This window comes from Pristiophorus japonicus, chromosome 15, assembly GCF_044704955.1.
Source record: "Pristiophorus japonicus isolate sPriJap1 chromosome 15, sPriJap1.hap1, whole genome shotgun sequence".
Taxonomy (NCBI): domain Eukaryota; kingdom Metazoa; phylum Chordata; class Chondrichthyes; family Pristiophoridae; genus Pristiophorus; species Pristiophorus japonicus.
This window is the reverse complement of record NC_091991.1, coordinates 16,457,306-16,470,020: the sequence shown is the minus strand read 5'-3', so window position 1 is coordinate 16,470,020 and position 12,715 is coordinate 16,457,306. Positions and strand designations below refer to the sequence as shown.

The 12,715-nt window shown below is 42.4% G+C and overlaps 1 protein-coding gene across 1 annotated transcript in view; it reads left to right on the top strand.

Annotated features, from left to right (window-relative positions):
* The window catches only part of LOC139281359 (uncharacterized), a 191,755-nt gene that overhangs the window by 65,486 nt on the left and 113,554 nt on the right, over positions 1-12,715 (top strand). The window contains exons 12-14 of the mRNA XM_070901513.1: positions 7,423-7,492; positions 7,533-7,592; positions 12,099-12,148. Of these exons, the coding sequence (XP_070757614.1) occupies positions 7,423-7,492; positions 7,533-7,592; positions 12,099-12,148 (180 nt within the window). The remainder of the gene's footprint in view (positions 1-7,422; positions 7,493-7,532; positions 7,593-12,098; positions 12,149-12,715) is intronic.

Sequence of the window (12,715 nt, the reverse complement as noted above, 5' to 3'; positions counted from 1 at the left end):
ACTGATTGACATGTTGTACATTGACTAATGATGTGCTCTATATCTCTATCTAGACCTGGCCACCATAAATAACTGCGTGCAAAACTCTTCATCAAGCACATTCCCAGATGCTGGTCATGAAGATCGCCTAACAATTTGGACCTGAACTTATTTGGGATAAACATTTTTGTACCCCACATGATACAATCTTTATCCACTGATAATTCATTCCTACACACGAAGAATGGATGAATATTTTCCTCTGATACCTGGTTTAGCCAGCCATTTTCTATGTAATCATACACCTTTGAAATAACTGGGTCACGTTTGCTTGCTCTACCAATCTCTTCAGCTGTGACTGGCAGCTCGTCAATGTATCAGAAGTAGAACATTTATAGGGTGTAACTTGTAATGGGGATGGCAACCTGGACATAGCGTCAGGAGTACTGTGATCAGCTGATTGTCTGTACTCAATGTCATACGTATATGCTGACAAAATGAAAGCCCATCTCTGCATTTGGGCTGCAGTTAAGGTTGGCATGGGGATTTTGGATGGAGGATTGCTGTCACAGGCTTATGGTCAGTAACGATGGTAAACTTATTTGTGGAACTTCTTGACCCCAACATTCAATGCCAAAGCTTCCCTTTCAATCTGTGCATAATCACTGGCACTGAGAGTGTGTGACGAAAAAGCAATTGGTCTCTCCTCTCCACTATGTAGTACATGAGAGATCACTGCCCCAACTCCATATGGAGAGCCGTCACATGCTAGCTTGATCTCCTTAGATACGTCATTGTGAACTTACATTGTATTCTATACCAACTGGTTTTTACACTCCTTGAATGTTCTGTCACATTCTTCTGATCATTTCCAATGGACCTGTTTTTTCAACAGCTCTTTCAGTGAATGTAACACTGCAGCCAAATTTGGTAGGAACTTCCCATAATAGTTCAAAGACCTAAACATGATCGAAGTTCAATGACATTCTTGGGAGTGGGTGCATTTCTAATTGCATCCAGCTTTCCCATGGTTGGACGTAAACCATCTTTGTCTACTCTGTGCCCTAAGTACTCCACTGAATTTTGAAATAACTCACACTTGAGAAGTCACTCATAACCTGTGCTTCTCTAGCTATTTGAGCACTTTATTCAATAGGTTATTATGGATTTGCTTGTTTGGTGCTGAAATTAGTATGTCATCTAAATAACATACTACTCCTTCAATGCCTTGCAAAATCTGGTTCATCACCCCTTGGAATATGGCAGGGGGAGGCCTAGATGAGTATTTACAGTCAAGCATGACTTGGACTCCTCATCTAGCTGAAGTTGTAAGTAGGCATTTGCCAGATCTAACTTTGAGAAGATCTGGCCACCTGTCAGCATTGTGAACAAATCTACTATATTTGGCAATGTATTGGGTAGATTACCCTCTAGAACCTGGTTTACAGTTACTTTATAATCACCACACAACCTTACCTTACCATCTGACTTAGATACAACAACAATGGGTGTAGCCCAATTACTTAGATTTACCTTAGAGATATTTCTCAGTCTTTTGAACTCTTGCTCAACTTTCTCCTTGAGTGCATATGGTACGGGACGTGACTTGCAGTAAATTGGTCTTGCATCCTGCTCTGACACTCGCCTTGAAGCCTTGAATTGGACTGCCTGTTTCACAGAACACCTTTGGATACTGCTTGATGACGTCATCTTTTGATGCAAATCTCATTTCCACGCAAAAATCTCATTCCAATCCAGCTCTAGTGATCCCAACCAATTTCTACCTATCAAGGCACGCTTGTCTCCTATGAGAGGCAAGGTCTGAAACTGATCCTTGTATTTCACCAGTACGGTGATACGTCCTACCACAGGGATTTGCTCTCCTGAGTAGTCTCGCAGCTCTATCTTTGATTTCTCCAGTAGAAAATCACGCAACTTGTTGAGATATAGTGATTCCAGTACTACACTCACAGATGCACCAGTGTTGATATCCATGGGTATTTTGGTTCCTGCAACTTGGATGACGATATACTGTGAATCTTTGTTAGATACCTTTATGCTTCTGATAACGTATATCTCCAAAACCTTCTCATCCTGTTGCTCCTCTTCAATGTTATGTAATGTCTGGCGATTTCTATTTCTAGCATTAAACATCGGTTTACTCTTCATTTAGCATGCCTTTGCAAGATGCCCTGTTTTCTTGCAGTAGAAACACTCTCCCTTCACATATGGACAGTTTTGAGCAATGTGTTGTCTCATGCACTGATAGCATGATTTCAATGTCCAATCTTGGCCAGTTGCTGTTGACTTGGGGCCCTTTTACTTTTAACCTGCTAGTGGTTCACCTCGGTTGTCTGATGACTGAAAATGGTGTGAAATTCTTGGGAGTATTGGTCGGCCATATCTATCAGCATAGCTGTCTGACAAGCTAAATCAAAAATCAAGTTTGGGGTTGTCAACAACTTGCTTCATTTTTCATCCCAAAAACAAAGCAGTCACACAATGCTCGTTCCTGAAAGTTTCTAAAGTGACAGTGAATGGATAGCTTTTTTAAAGCTACAATGTACTCACTGATACCCTCATCATGTAATTGATTTTGTGTTCCAAAATGATAACTTTCAGCAATTTCCAGGGTCTCTGGGGACTGTAGTGCTGTTCTAACTTGGTTAGAATCTCCATCAGTGGCGTGTCCTTCAGCTTGGGAGCAAGCACATTTTTCAGGTTTTCATACATCTTGGGGCAGGCTTCAGTCAAGAAAGTAGCCCGTTTCCTTTCTAACACCACCCTGTTACGGCTTTCATCAACGGGGACTTTGACAATACTATTCACACTGAAAAACATTTCTAGCTGCTTCACATAAAGCCTCTCGGTCACGGTGGAACTCACCCAAACACCGTATTATTCCCATAGGTGCGGCCATCTGGGCTCTGGCAATGTCGACAGTTCAGCTAAGTGTGCTTGAAAATTACCGTAGATTTTTAGCTGTTCTGCAGAACAAAGAATCTCTCACAGTTTCTGTGTCGTTTGGCAGGGTCATCCACCAACACAAATTTCAGCTCGGGAATCCAGAAATCCTATCCTCATCGCCAATGTGATATATTCTTATGACATCACTAACAAACACACTATACAAGATGGCTCTAATACGGAAACTATCATCATGTGACTTTGCCACATGACCCTTTTATTATTTACATCAGTGGTTGCATTACCACAATAGTCCACTAGGTGGTGCAGTAGTCCACTAGGGGGAGCTCTATTACAAGAGTCAGGGATTAAAATATCGTAAACAAGTCAGGCGGGAACGGATGCGTTCATTTGGTGGCTGTGGGTCCCTCAGCAAAACACAAGTTTACTTTGGTTTGGATGTGAGCTTTATAAGACCCATGTATCAGTGGGCAGTAGCATTTTCATTGCACAAGAGTACATTTTTTTTTTAATTGATTTCCCTCCTCCCAACCCCTCGCACTTGTCAAGTTTTTATTTTCAGTCATGCTGACTGGAGGTGTTAACAAATGGAAGCTGAAAGCTTCCCACACAGTGGAACGGATGGAGAGAAATGTTTGAGGCAAATAACCTGGACTACACTTACTTCGAGCAGCTACTTAAGTACCAGAATTAGCAGCTGTCTGGGAGTAGATTATCTGCTAATTGGTGAACATTTCTCGTGTAGTGTACAGATTCTTCGAGAAAATTGCAGAAAACAAAAATGGAATTGTTACCTGTTAGGCAAGTCTATTTGAGGCAGTGTTCTTGCCATGTATGGTTGTCACAGTGATATCCTGGGGGGCATCCCCAACAGCGGGAATTGCTGTCAGCACTGCCAAAATAATCTTATGCCTGGAATAAAAGGGATGGTGTAGTATATCTTTTAGCACAAAATGCTTTGCTGACTGTAATAGCCGAACAGTAATTAAACCTTTGTGTAAATCGGAAAGGTTTATTGTGATGGTCAAAGGGTGTACTTTGCTTGCAGGCAAATGTTAATTGTTACTGGTGATGCTTGAAGGCATTTGAATAGATTCATTAAATCTGGAGAAACCTGTTTTCATGTCTTGGGTATCTGTAATCTGCAATAGAAGCAAGAGAATCCATTTAATAATGTTATCTTTGTAGGGAGATTTATAATTTGTTGTCTATGGCAGATATTGTCTGCCACCGAGAAACACATTTCAATTATACAAATGTCTCCTTTGCTTGACAAGATGTTTGTACTGGCTATTGTTCATATGCAGAATTAGTGTAACTATACATTGTAACTGGAACATTTCACTCCACGTCTAGCCTGGGGATGAGCTACTATTCAGCACTGAGCTGAGAAGCAATGTAATTATCCAGCTTTGTGTAACATCATTATGTTTATCCCTCTGTCTTCAATCTTCTATCTAGTAACTCTGACTCTGCTGCTCTACTATATCTGATTGTTTGCAATTGGCTATTACTCTCATCTATACCAAGAATTGGTTTCTGCTCAGGGTCAAAATATCTTTTATTGGGGTTTTTTGAAACTATTTTTGGCTGATAAAAAGTTAATTCGGGAAAGTTAAATAAAATTTAGATCAGCAAGTGGTAAACAACATAAAAATATCAGTACAAAAACAAAATACTGCGGATGCTGAATACCTGAAATTAAAAAACAGAAAATGCTGGAAATACTCAGCAGGTCAGGCAGCATCAGAGAAGCAGAGTTAACGGTTCAGGTCGATAACTCTTTGTCAGAACTGGAAAAATCTAGAGATGTAACAGATTTTTAAGCAAGTGTAGGGGCAGGGAAAGGGGGGAGGAGAGGAAAGAACAGAAGGGAAGGTCTGTGATAGGGTGGAAAGCAGGAGTGATTAAAAGACAAAAAGGATGATGGTGCAAGAAAAAACGTTAACTCTGTTTCTCTCTCCCCAGATGCTGCCTGACCTGCTGAGCATTTCCAGCATTTTCTGTTATAATTATATAAAAATATCAGTTTTGGTGTATTGGCAAGAAAGTAATTTTGGGGTGAAATGTAAACATTTTATTTGCAGGTGGGATGTGGTGATGCAGCCAAGGCTGCATCGATGACCATCCCCAATTACCCTGAGAAGTGGTGGTGGACCTTCTCATTGGACTACTGCACTCCCTCAACTGAAGGTGCTCCCGCGATGATGCTCGGTAGGGAATTCCAGGACTCGCAACAATCAGGGAATGGCAGTATGTGTGTGAGTCAGGGTAATGTGGGACTTGAAGAGGAGCCTGGAGGCACTATGTTCCCACCACGTTGCTGATCTTGTGCTTCTTGGTGGCAGAGGTGATGGGGCGGAGAGCTGCTGACAAAATAAGTTTGCTGAGTTGCTGACGTGCATCCTGCAGATAGTACATATACAATGGGCAAAGTTCACCCAGGCTGCTCACAGCAGTGCCTTGGGAAATTTGTTTTCCATTCCAGGAGACGGCTGGAAAATCCGGAAGGGTTGGCAATCCTAATAATGCAGCTTCTGGCATGCACTTACACACTTCCTATTGAACAAGTTTTGGTTGCTCCGTTTGATGACACAGGAGGAGTGAGGGATGTGCCAGGCCATGAGGTTACAGATTGTGCTGCTGCCAATGGCCTATAATGACTCATGGATACCAATGTTTAGGCTACCAGAACCGTCACACTATACAATGCAGAGCATCCTCATTGGTGTAATTATGATGCATCTAATCATACATTGAGGAACATTTTTATACAGTATAGGGACATGTAGATTCACAGATTTGGGTCTAGCGTCTCCCTCTCTTGCCATTCCTTCAAAGGTTTTAATAAGGTTTCCCTTGAACCATGTGATAGAAACCTTATTTCATACTCTGTGCTGCGAAATATCAAAATTATTCACAGCAATAAATATTTTCATTGCTGGACTTAGCAATGCATTGTGTTTAAGGACCCTATTAATGGAATGTTGCCATAATGTAACTATAAGATATAGCTGAAGACCTCCAATATACTTTCTGTGAGCTTACTGTCTATTTTGACGGCATCATGGATGAGCCAAACCTTTCACTGGTTGAATGCTGAGAAACCAAAACCACCACCTTCAGCTTCCAACAATATTGGCATGGCTTTGCTCCTGTCTCTCTCCTTCCTGAGTACTCACTCAGGCTAAACCAGGCCATGTGCAATCTCAATGTCCTGTTTGACCCTGAGCTGAGCTTGAAACCCAGTTCTTATCTACCACCAAGACAGTATACTTCAATCTCTGGAGCATTGTCTGCCTTCTCCCCATTTTACTCCTCTGCTGCTGAAACCCTTCGTCATCTTTTTGTTACCTCAAAACTTGACTTCTTGAACACTTCTTTGTCAGCCTCCTGAACACATCAATATATAAGCTCCAATTTATTTAAAACTTTGCAGACCGCATTCTATCCTGCACTAGGTCTTGGTCATCTGTCATCCCGCTCCTCGCTGACCTCCACTATCTTCTTGTCCCTCAATGTACCAAATTCAAATTCTTTGTTCTCATTTGCAAATCCTTCCATGGCCTTGCCCAATAATACCAGTCCACATCACCTTCTCCACGGTCTGCTGGCTTTGAGCTCCTCTACATTCCTCACTTGGTGGTAGAGCTTTCACCAGCCATCTTGGCTCTATCCTCTGGAACTCCCTCCCTAAAGTTCTTCATCTTGCTACTTCCACCCCATCCTTTAAAAGCCTTCTCAAAACCGATTATTTTAACTGTGCTTTTGGACAATTCTCTTGAAGCCTCCATTGCTTGATCCGTCTCTCTTCGACATGAAGTGCCATTGGATATTGTTGTTACATTAAAGGCAATATATAAATGCAAATTGTTCTTGGTAGCATAAAGGATCTGAGGCAAATAGCATTGTGCATTTCTGTTCTTCTGAATTCTTTAAAGTATGAGTTTTATTCTGGCGTATAAATCTTGCACATTGTATAAATCCTGCAATCTGGAGTGCTCATCTGTGAAGACTGTTGGTTTCACAGCTCTATGACTTTGTGCTGGAAAAGTGTCTATGAGGGCATGAGTTGCATTTGAATTCTCGTTCAAACTTACATTGTTTGTTCTTGGACAACACTGGATACCACCATTCTGCCATCTGTTCTGTGGACTTACACGAGTCGATTCTATTAATGCATCACCCATTTCAATAATCCCTCATGTAGCAGTAGTCCTGTGATCACCCACATAGTAAACCAGGTCATTGGAGGGAGGCACCTAATAGAGGGTCAGATATTTCCCTCCCAGGGAAGGAATGAGATTCACAGACACCTGTCCATGGACCACCCTTGTGGTAGTCATCTTAAAAGTGCTATTTAGAGGCCTGACTGAAAATTGTATGCTTTCTATTTCAGTCAAAAGAATGACACATCTTATGGAGAAGAATTAAAATATAGAAAATGGGAATTAAGGAGGGGAGAAGAGGAAGTGATTGGAATTTCTTTTGATTTGTGTTTTTTTTATCTTTAAGAAATATGACCATGAATGATCTGTGCTTGTCGCTGGCAATTGCTTTGACCCAGACCAATGTATTCTATCTTGCAACTGAGAAGGAGGCCTTCCCAGAAAGTAGAAAAATAGTTCTTCAGCATAAGAAGACTAAGACATTTACTGAAGACTTTTCAAGGTTTCATCCCAATGGTAAGTAATAATCACAAGTCAACATTTGCCTATATAGTACACTTATGCCTGTTGGGAGACAAATGAGACCTGCAACTTGAAGGAGTTGCAGGATAACATGGAATATGCATAATTTCATTATTTTCCACTTCTCATTCAGACAGTAGCATATTATTCTATCTTGCTGGGTACATAATTTTGTTTCAGCCTGGAACGTTCTTCATTTATTCTTTCAGTATTTCCTAATCAGAGGGATTAAAAAGGGCACCAACTCATACTTGCAATAAGTTAGCCAGCCACATTTCAAAAGGGAGCATATTATGTAGGTACAGTACAGTGACTTGTACAATATTTTTGTGAAAGATTTATTTTTACAGTTTCACTTAGCAACATATTGTCTGGAAATGTACAGCAGACATCACCATAAATGTACAGGGGACGTCACCCCAGCTATTTACAATATATATTAATGATTTAGACAAAGGAATTGAATGTAATATCTCCAAGTTTGCAGATGACACTAAGCTGGGTGGCAGTGTGAGCTGTGAGGAGGATGCTAAGAGGCTGCAGGGTGACTTGGACAGGTTAGGTGAGTGGGCAAATGCATGGTAGTTGCAGTATAATGTGGATAAATGAAAGGTTATCCACTTTGGTGGCAAAAACAGGAAGGCAGATTATTATCTGAATGGTGACAGATTAGTAAAAGGGGAGGTGCAATGAGATCTGGGTGTCATGGTACATCAGTCATTGAAGGTAGGCATGCAGGTACAGCAGGCAGTAAAGAAAGCAAATGGCATGCTGGCCTTCATAGCGAGGGGATTTGAGTTTTGGAGCAGGGAGGTCTTGCTGCAGTTGTACAGGACCTTGGTGAGACCACACCTTGAGTATTGTGTACAGTTTTGGTCTCCTAATCTGAGGAAGGACATTCTTGCTATTGAGGAAGTGCAGCGAAGGTTCACCAGATTGATTCGCGGGATGGTAGGACTGACATATGAGGAAAGAATGGATCGGCTAGGCTTATACTCACTGGAATTTAGAAGAATGAGAGGGGATCTCATAGAACCGTATAAAATTCTGACAGGACTGGACAGGTTAGATGCAGGAAGAATGTTCCCGTTGTTGGGGAAGTCCAGAAACAGGGGACACAGTCTAAGGATAAGGGGTAAGCCATATAGGACCGAGATGAGATGAAACTTTTTCACCCAGAGAGTTGTTAATCTATGGAATTCTCTGCCACAGAAAGTTGTTGAATCCAGTCCGTTGGACATATTCAAAAGGGAGTTAGATGTAGCCCTTATGGCTAAAGGGATCAAGGGGTATGGAGAGAAGGCTGGGGTGGAGTACTGAGTTTGAATGATCAGCCATGATCATATTGAATGGTGGTGCAGGCTCGAAGGGCCGAATGGCCTGCTCCTGCATCTATTTTCTATGTTTCTATGTAAATTTTGAAATTCAGATACTGATATCTGCTCACTGGATGGTAGATCAAGGGAATGTCCAAGGGATCAATGGCTTGTGACATTTTCCAAAATGTGCTGTCAAATGACAAGGTACTATGCCAGGAGTGCAGAATCAGAAAGTTTACCCTTATGTCCTTTTAATTGAATGTGGCATCCTAACCTTCTCCTACAAGGTGCAGCTTTCCAATTGCACAGAAACAGATGAGTTGCAGCTCAAAGCAACACTATATTGTCGTACAAAATGTGTGGGGGATAGAATTCAGTCAGAGGAGCAAAGGACGGCAAGGTGGCCATAAACCCTGTGGAATTTATCCTCCGACCTTGTCACTTGCCATGCATCTTGCCCACCAGCTGTCCACTACATGAATGATGACCTCGGGGCTGAAATTGCCACTCTCCTTTAAGGACCATTACCGCCGCTAAGAGAGGCTGGAACGGGCTTTTGCCCTGCCCGTGCTGCCACCCCATCGGGCACACGCTGACCCCCTTCCGACTGGCAGCGCCCCCTTTCTGCCCCACAGGGGAAATGACCCCATGGGAAATTGCCTCGCGGGAGTCACTGGGAGCAGCACAGCGACGGCTGACCCGATCCAAGGGCACTTCCGCCCCTCAGCCGACTGTAACACCGTCCTGACCCATGGTTTGGGGCGGAGAAGAATCTTCAAAAATGGTGAGTGCGCCTATACTTAGTCAGGGGGCAATTTCATTGCCTCCTCTTTTGAGGATACTACTTGAAATGATGATGGTCCTCCTCCTGTTCACATCTGCTCCCTCTTGTGGCCAGTTTGTTTTGCAGTAGAGAAGGAAATGTGTTAATGTAGGCCTGCAGAATTATTATGAAGATGTGCATGTTAGGGTAAAATAGTGTTGATGGTGTGTGAAAGATGCCATGTGTGTGAGGGAATAACTGTAAGGATAGTAGTAGATGCAGAATGTGCAAATAGCTGCAGAAGGCGGTACAGTGAAATGTGTAGCTTTGGTTGGAGGAGATTGATGGGAAGCGAGGGAAGGTAGGTTTGTGAGTGCTGGGGCCACAAATGGTGCAGGATTCTTTTGTTATCGGGCCACAATTTACTGAAAAAACAACGCACACCATTATTAATGTGCAAATCGGCCAGCAACTTGTGGCGAGGATGAGATACCCCATGAACAACCACAACTTTTATTTATATAGCGCCTTTATTGTAGTAAAACATCCCAAGGCGCTTCACAGGAGTGTTATAAAACAAAATTTGACACCGAGCCACATCAGGAGAAATTAGGGCATTTAGTCACATAAGTAGATTTTAAGGAGCTTCTTAAAGGAGGAAAGAGAGGTAGAGAGGCAGATGGGTTTAGGGAGCAAATTCCAGAGCTTGGGACCTAGGTAGCTGGAGGCACGCCACTAACGGTTGAGCGATTAAAATCAGGGATGCTCAAGAGGCCAAAATTAGAGGAGTGTGGATAACTCGGGGGGCTTGTGGGGCTGGAGGAGATTACAGATATAGGGAGAGGCGAGGCCATGGAGAGATTTGAAAATAAGAATGAGAATTTTAAAATTGAGGTGTTGCCTAACTGGGAGCCAATGTAGGTCAGCGAGCGCTGGGGTGATGGGTGAACGAGACTTGATGCAAGTTAGGACACGGGCAGCCGAGTTTTAGATAACCTCAAGTTTATGAAGGGTAGAACGTGGGAGACCAGCCAGGAGTGCATTGGAATAGTCAAGTCTAGAGGTAACAAAGGCATGGATGAGGGTTTCAGCAGCAGATGAGCTGAGGCAAGGGCAGAAGCAGGCGATTTTACAGAGGTGGAAATAGGCGGTTTTAGTTATGGCGCAGATATGTGGTCGGAAGCTCATTTCAGGGTCAAAAATTACACCAAGGTTGCGAACGGTGTGGTTCAGCCTCAGACAGATGTTAGGGAGAGGAATGGAGTCAGTGGCTAGAGAACAGATTTTGTGGCGGGGTCCGAAGACAAATAGGAGGGAACCAAGTATAAATCCTTAGGGGACACCAGAGGTAATGATACGGGAGCGGGAAGAAAAGTAATTGCAGGTGATTCTCTTGTAATGATTCGATCGATAAGAGTGGAACCAGGTGAGTGCAGTCCCACCCAGCTGGACGACGGTGGAGAGGTGTTGGAGGAGGATGGAGTGGTCAACCATGACAAAGTCTACAGATAGGTCCAGAAGAATGAGGAGTGATAGTTCAAGTTTGTCTTAGTCACAAAGAATTGCGAATCGCCACAAATTGCTGGATGATTTGCGTCGCTCCACTGTTAACATCGCAAAAATAGCATCATGCCTTCAATGATCCCATGATTTTCATGACGTAGTTGCACTTGCGCATTAATTGTCTATCAAACTCACCACAGAAAGTTAAGTCTAGTAATTAATAATTGAAGTAACCTTTTACCGGCATCATAATTGTTAATGACAGCCAATCAACCCCTCTGGCCCAGAAAGGGAACAATTAAAAGTGTGGAGTCTCATTCCTTCAGGTAGTGAATTGTCGTTGGAGATTTTTTAAATCCTTTCTGTCGTTTTACTCTCTCTCTAAATCCAATCTTCCTTCTCTTTATGTTTCTTTCTGAACTAATTTGACATTGAATTCACCCACTCTAATTCACCCTCCTTCTCAGTCCTTCCTCTGTTTATTTCTCAATCCTTAAATCTCATTGGTTAAGGAGATACACTATTGCTCCCGTCATTCACCAAGGTCCCAGATTCCCCATTGCCCTCGACGGGCTGTTATCAGCTCCCACTTCCAGCAACGTACAGGGGCAAAAAAATGTTGAACTGGAGGGTGGAGGAAAAAGTCACCATGAATTGCCCTGCTCCAGCAAGTTCTGGGCCAATATTTGTGAAGAGAATAGATTATGTACAATGGCTCACTTTCATTGTGTTTTTGTACTCAGTATCAGTTCGAAAGATTTTGAAACTTTCATTAACTGGTGTGGTTGAGATTGACCCAAATGCTTATCCAGAATATAACGTAAGTACTGTATTGAGTTAAACTCCTCATTTTTTTTGTTGAGTATTAATTTTGTCAAACTACATGGACTAAAGTGCATTTTGTTTTGCTGATAGATATTTTTTGAAAGTAAAACAAGAAATAAGAAACTGAAGATGAACATGTGGTAAGTGCAGTAATAATACTGGTTGTCATTCATATCCCAATCTTGCACTACAATTGAGATAAAACTTTCAAAGTGTGTTCTTACATCAATCTTTTTTTTTTAAACATTGGATAATAGATGTTATATGGTTAGTAACCACTTTAATCAAAGTAAGGGATGTTGGTGCTGAAGAGTGATAATGGGCTCAATTTTCCCCAAAGCTGTTTTTTGGCCAAAAAATCATCCAAGTTTCCCCGTTTGAATTCTTCATTGTGGTGCCGCTTAGCCTGTCATTTAGTTTTTGATCTGCGCCAAAAAATTGGGTTGCCATGGCAACCAGGGACACAATGCGGCTGAGGCTGGAAAGTGACACATACAACCAGCTCACAGCAACCTGCATAAGTACATTACATATTGCAGCAATTTACCAAGCACTTTAAACATTGCAGCAACTTACTCCATTAAATTATTAAAATTCCCCTCCTCCCCTCCCGATGCCGGTCCCGATCCCCGCACCTATCCCAGGCCGAATGGCCTCCCGGTCCCGGTCCCCGCTCCTATCTCTGGCCAAATGGCCTCCTCCCTCCT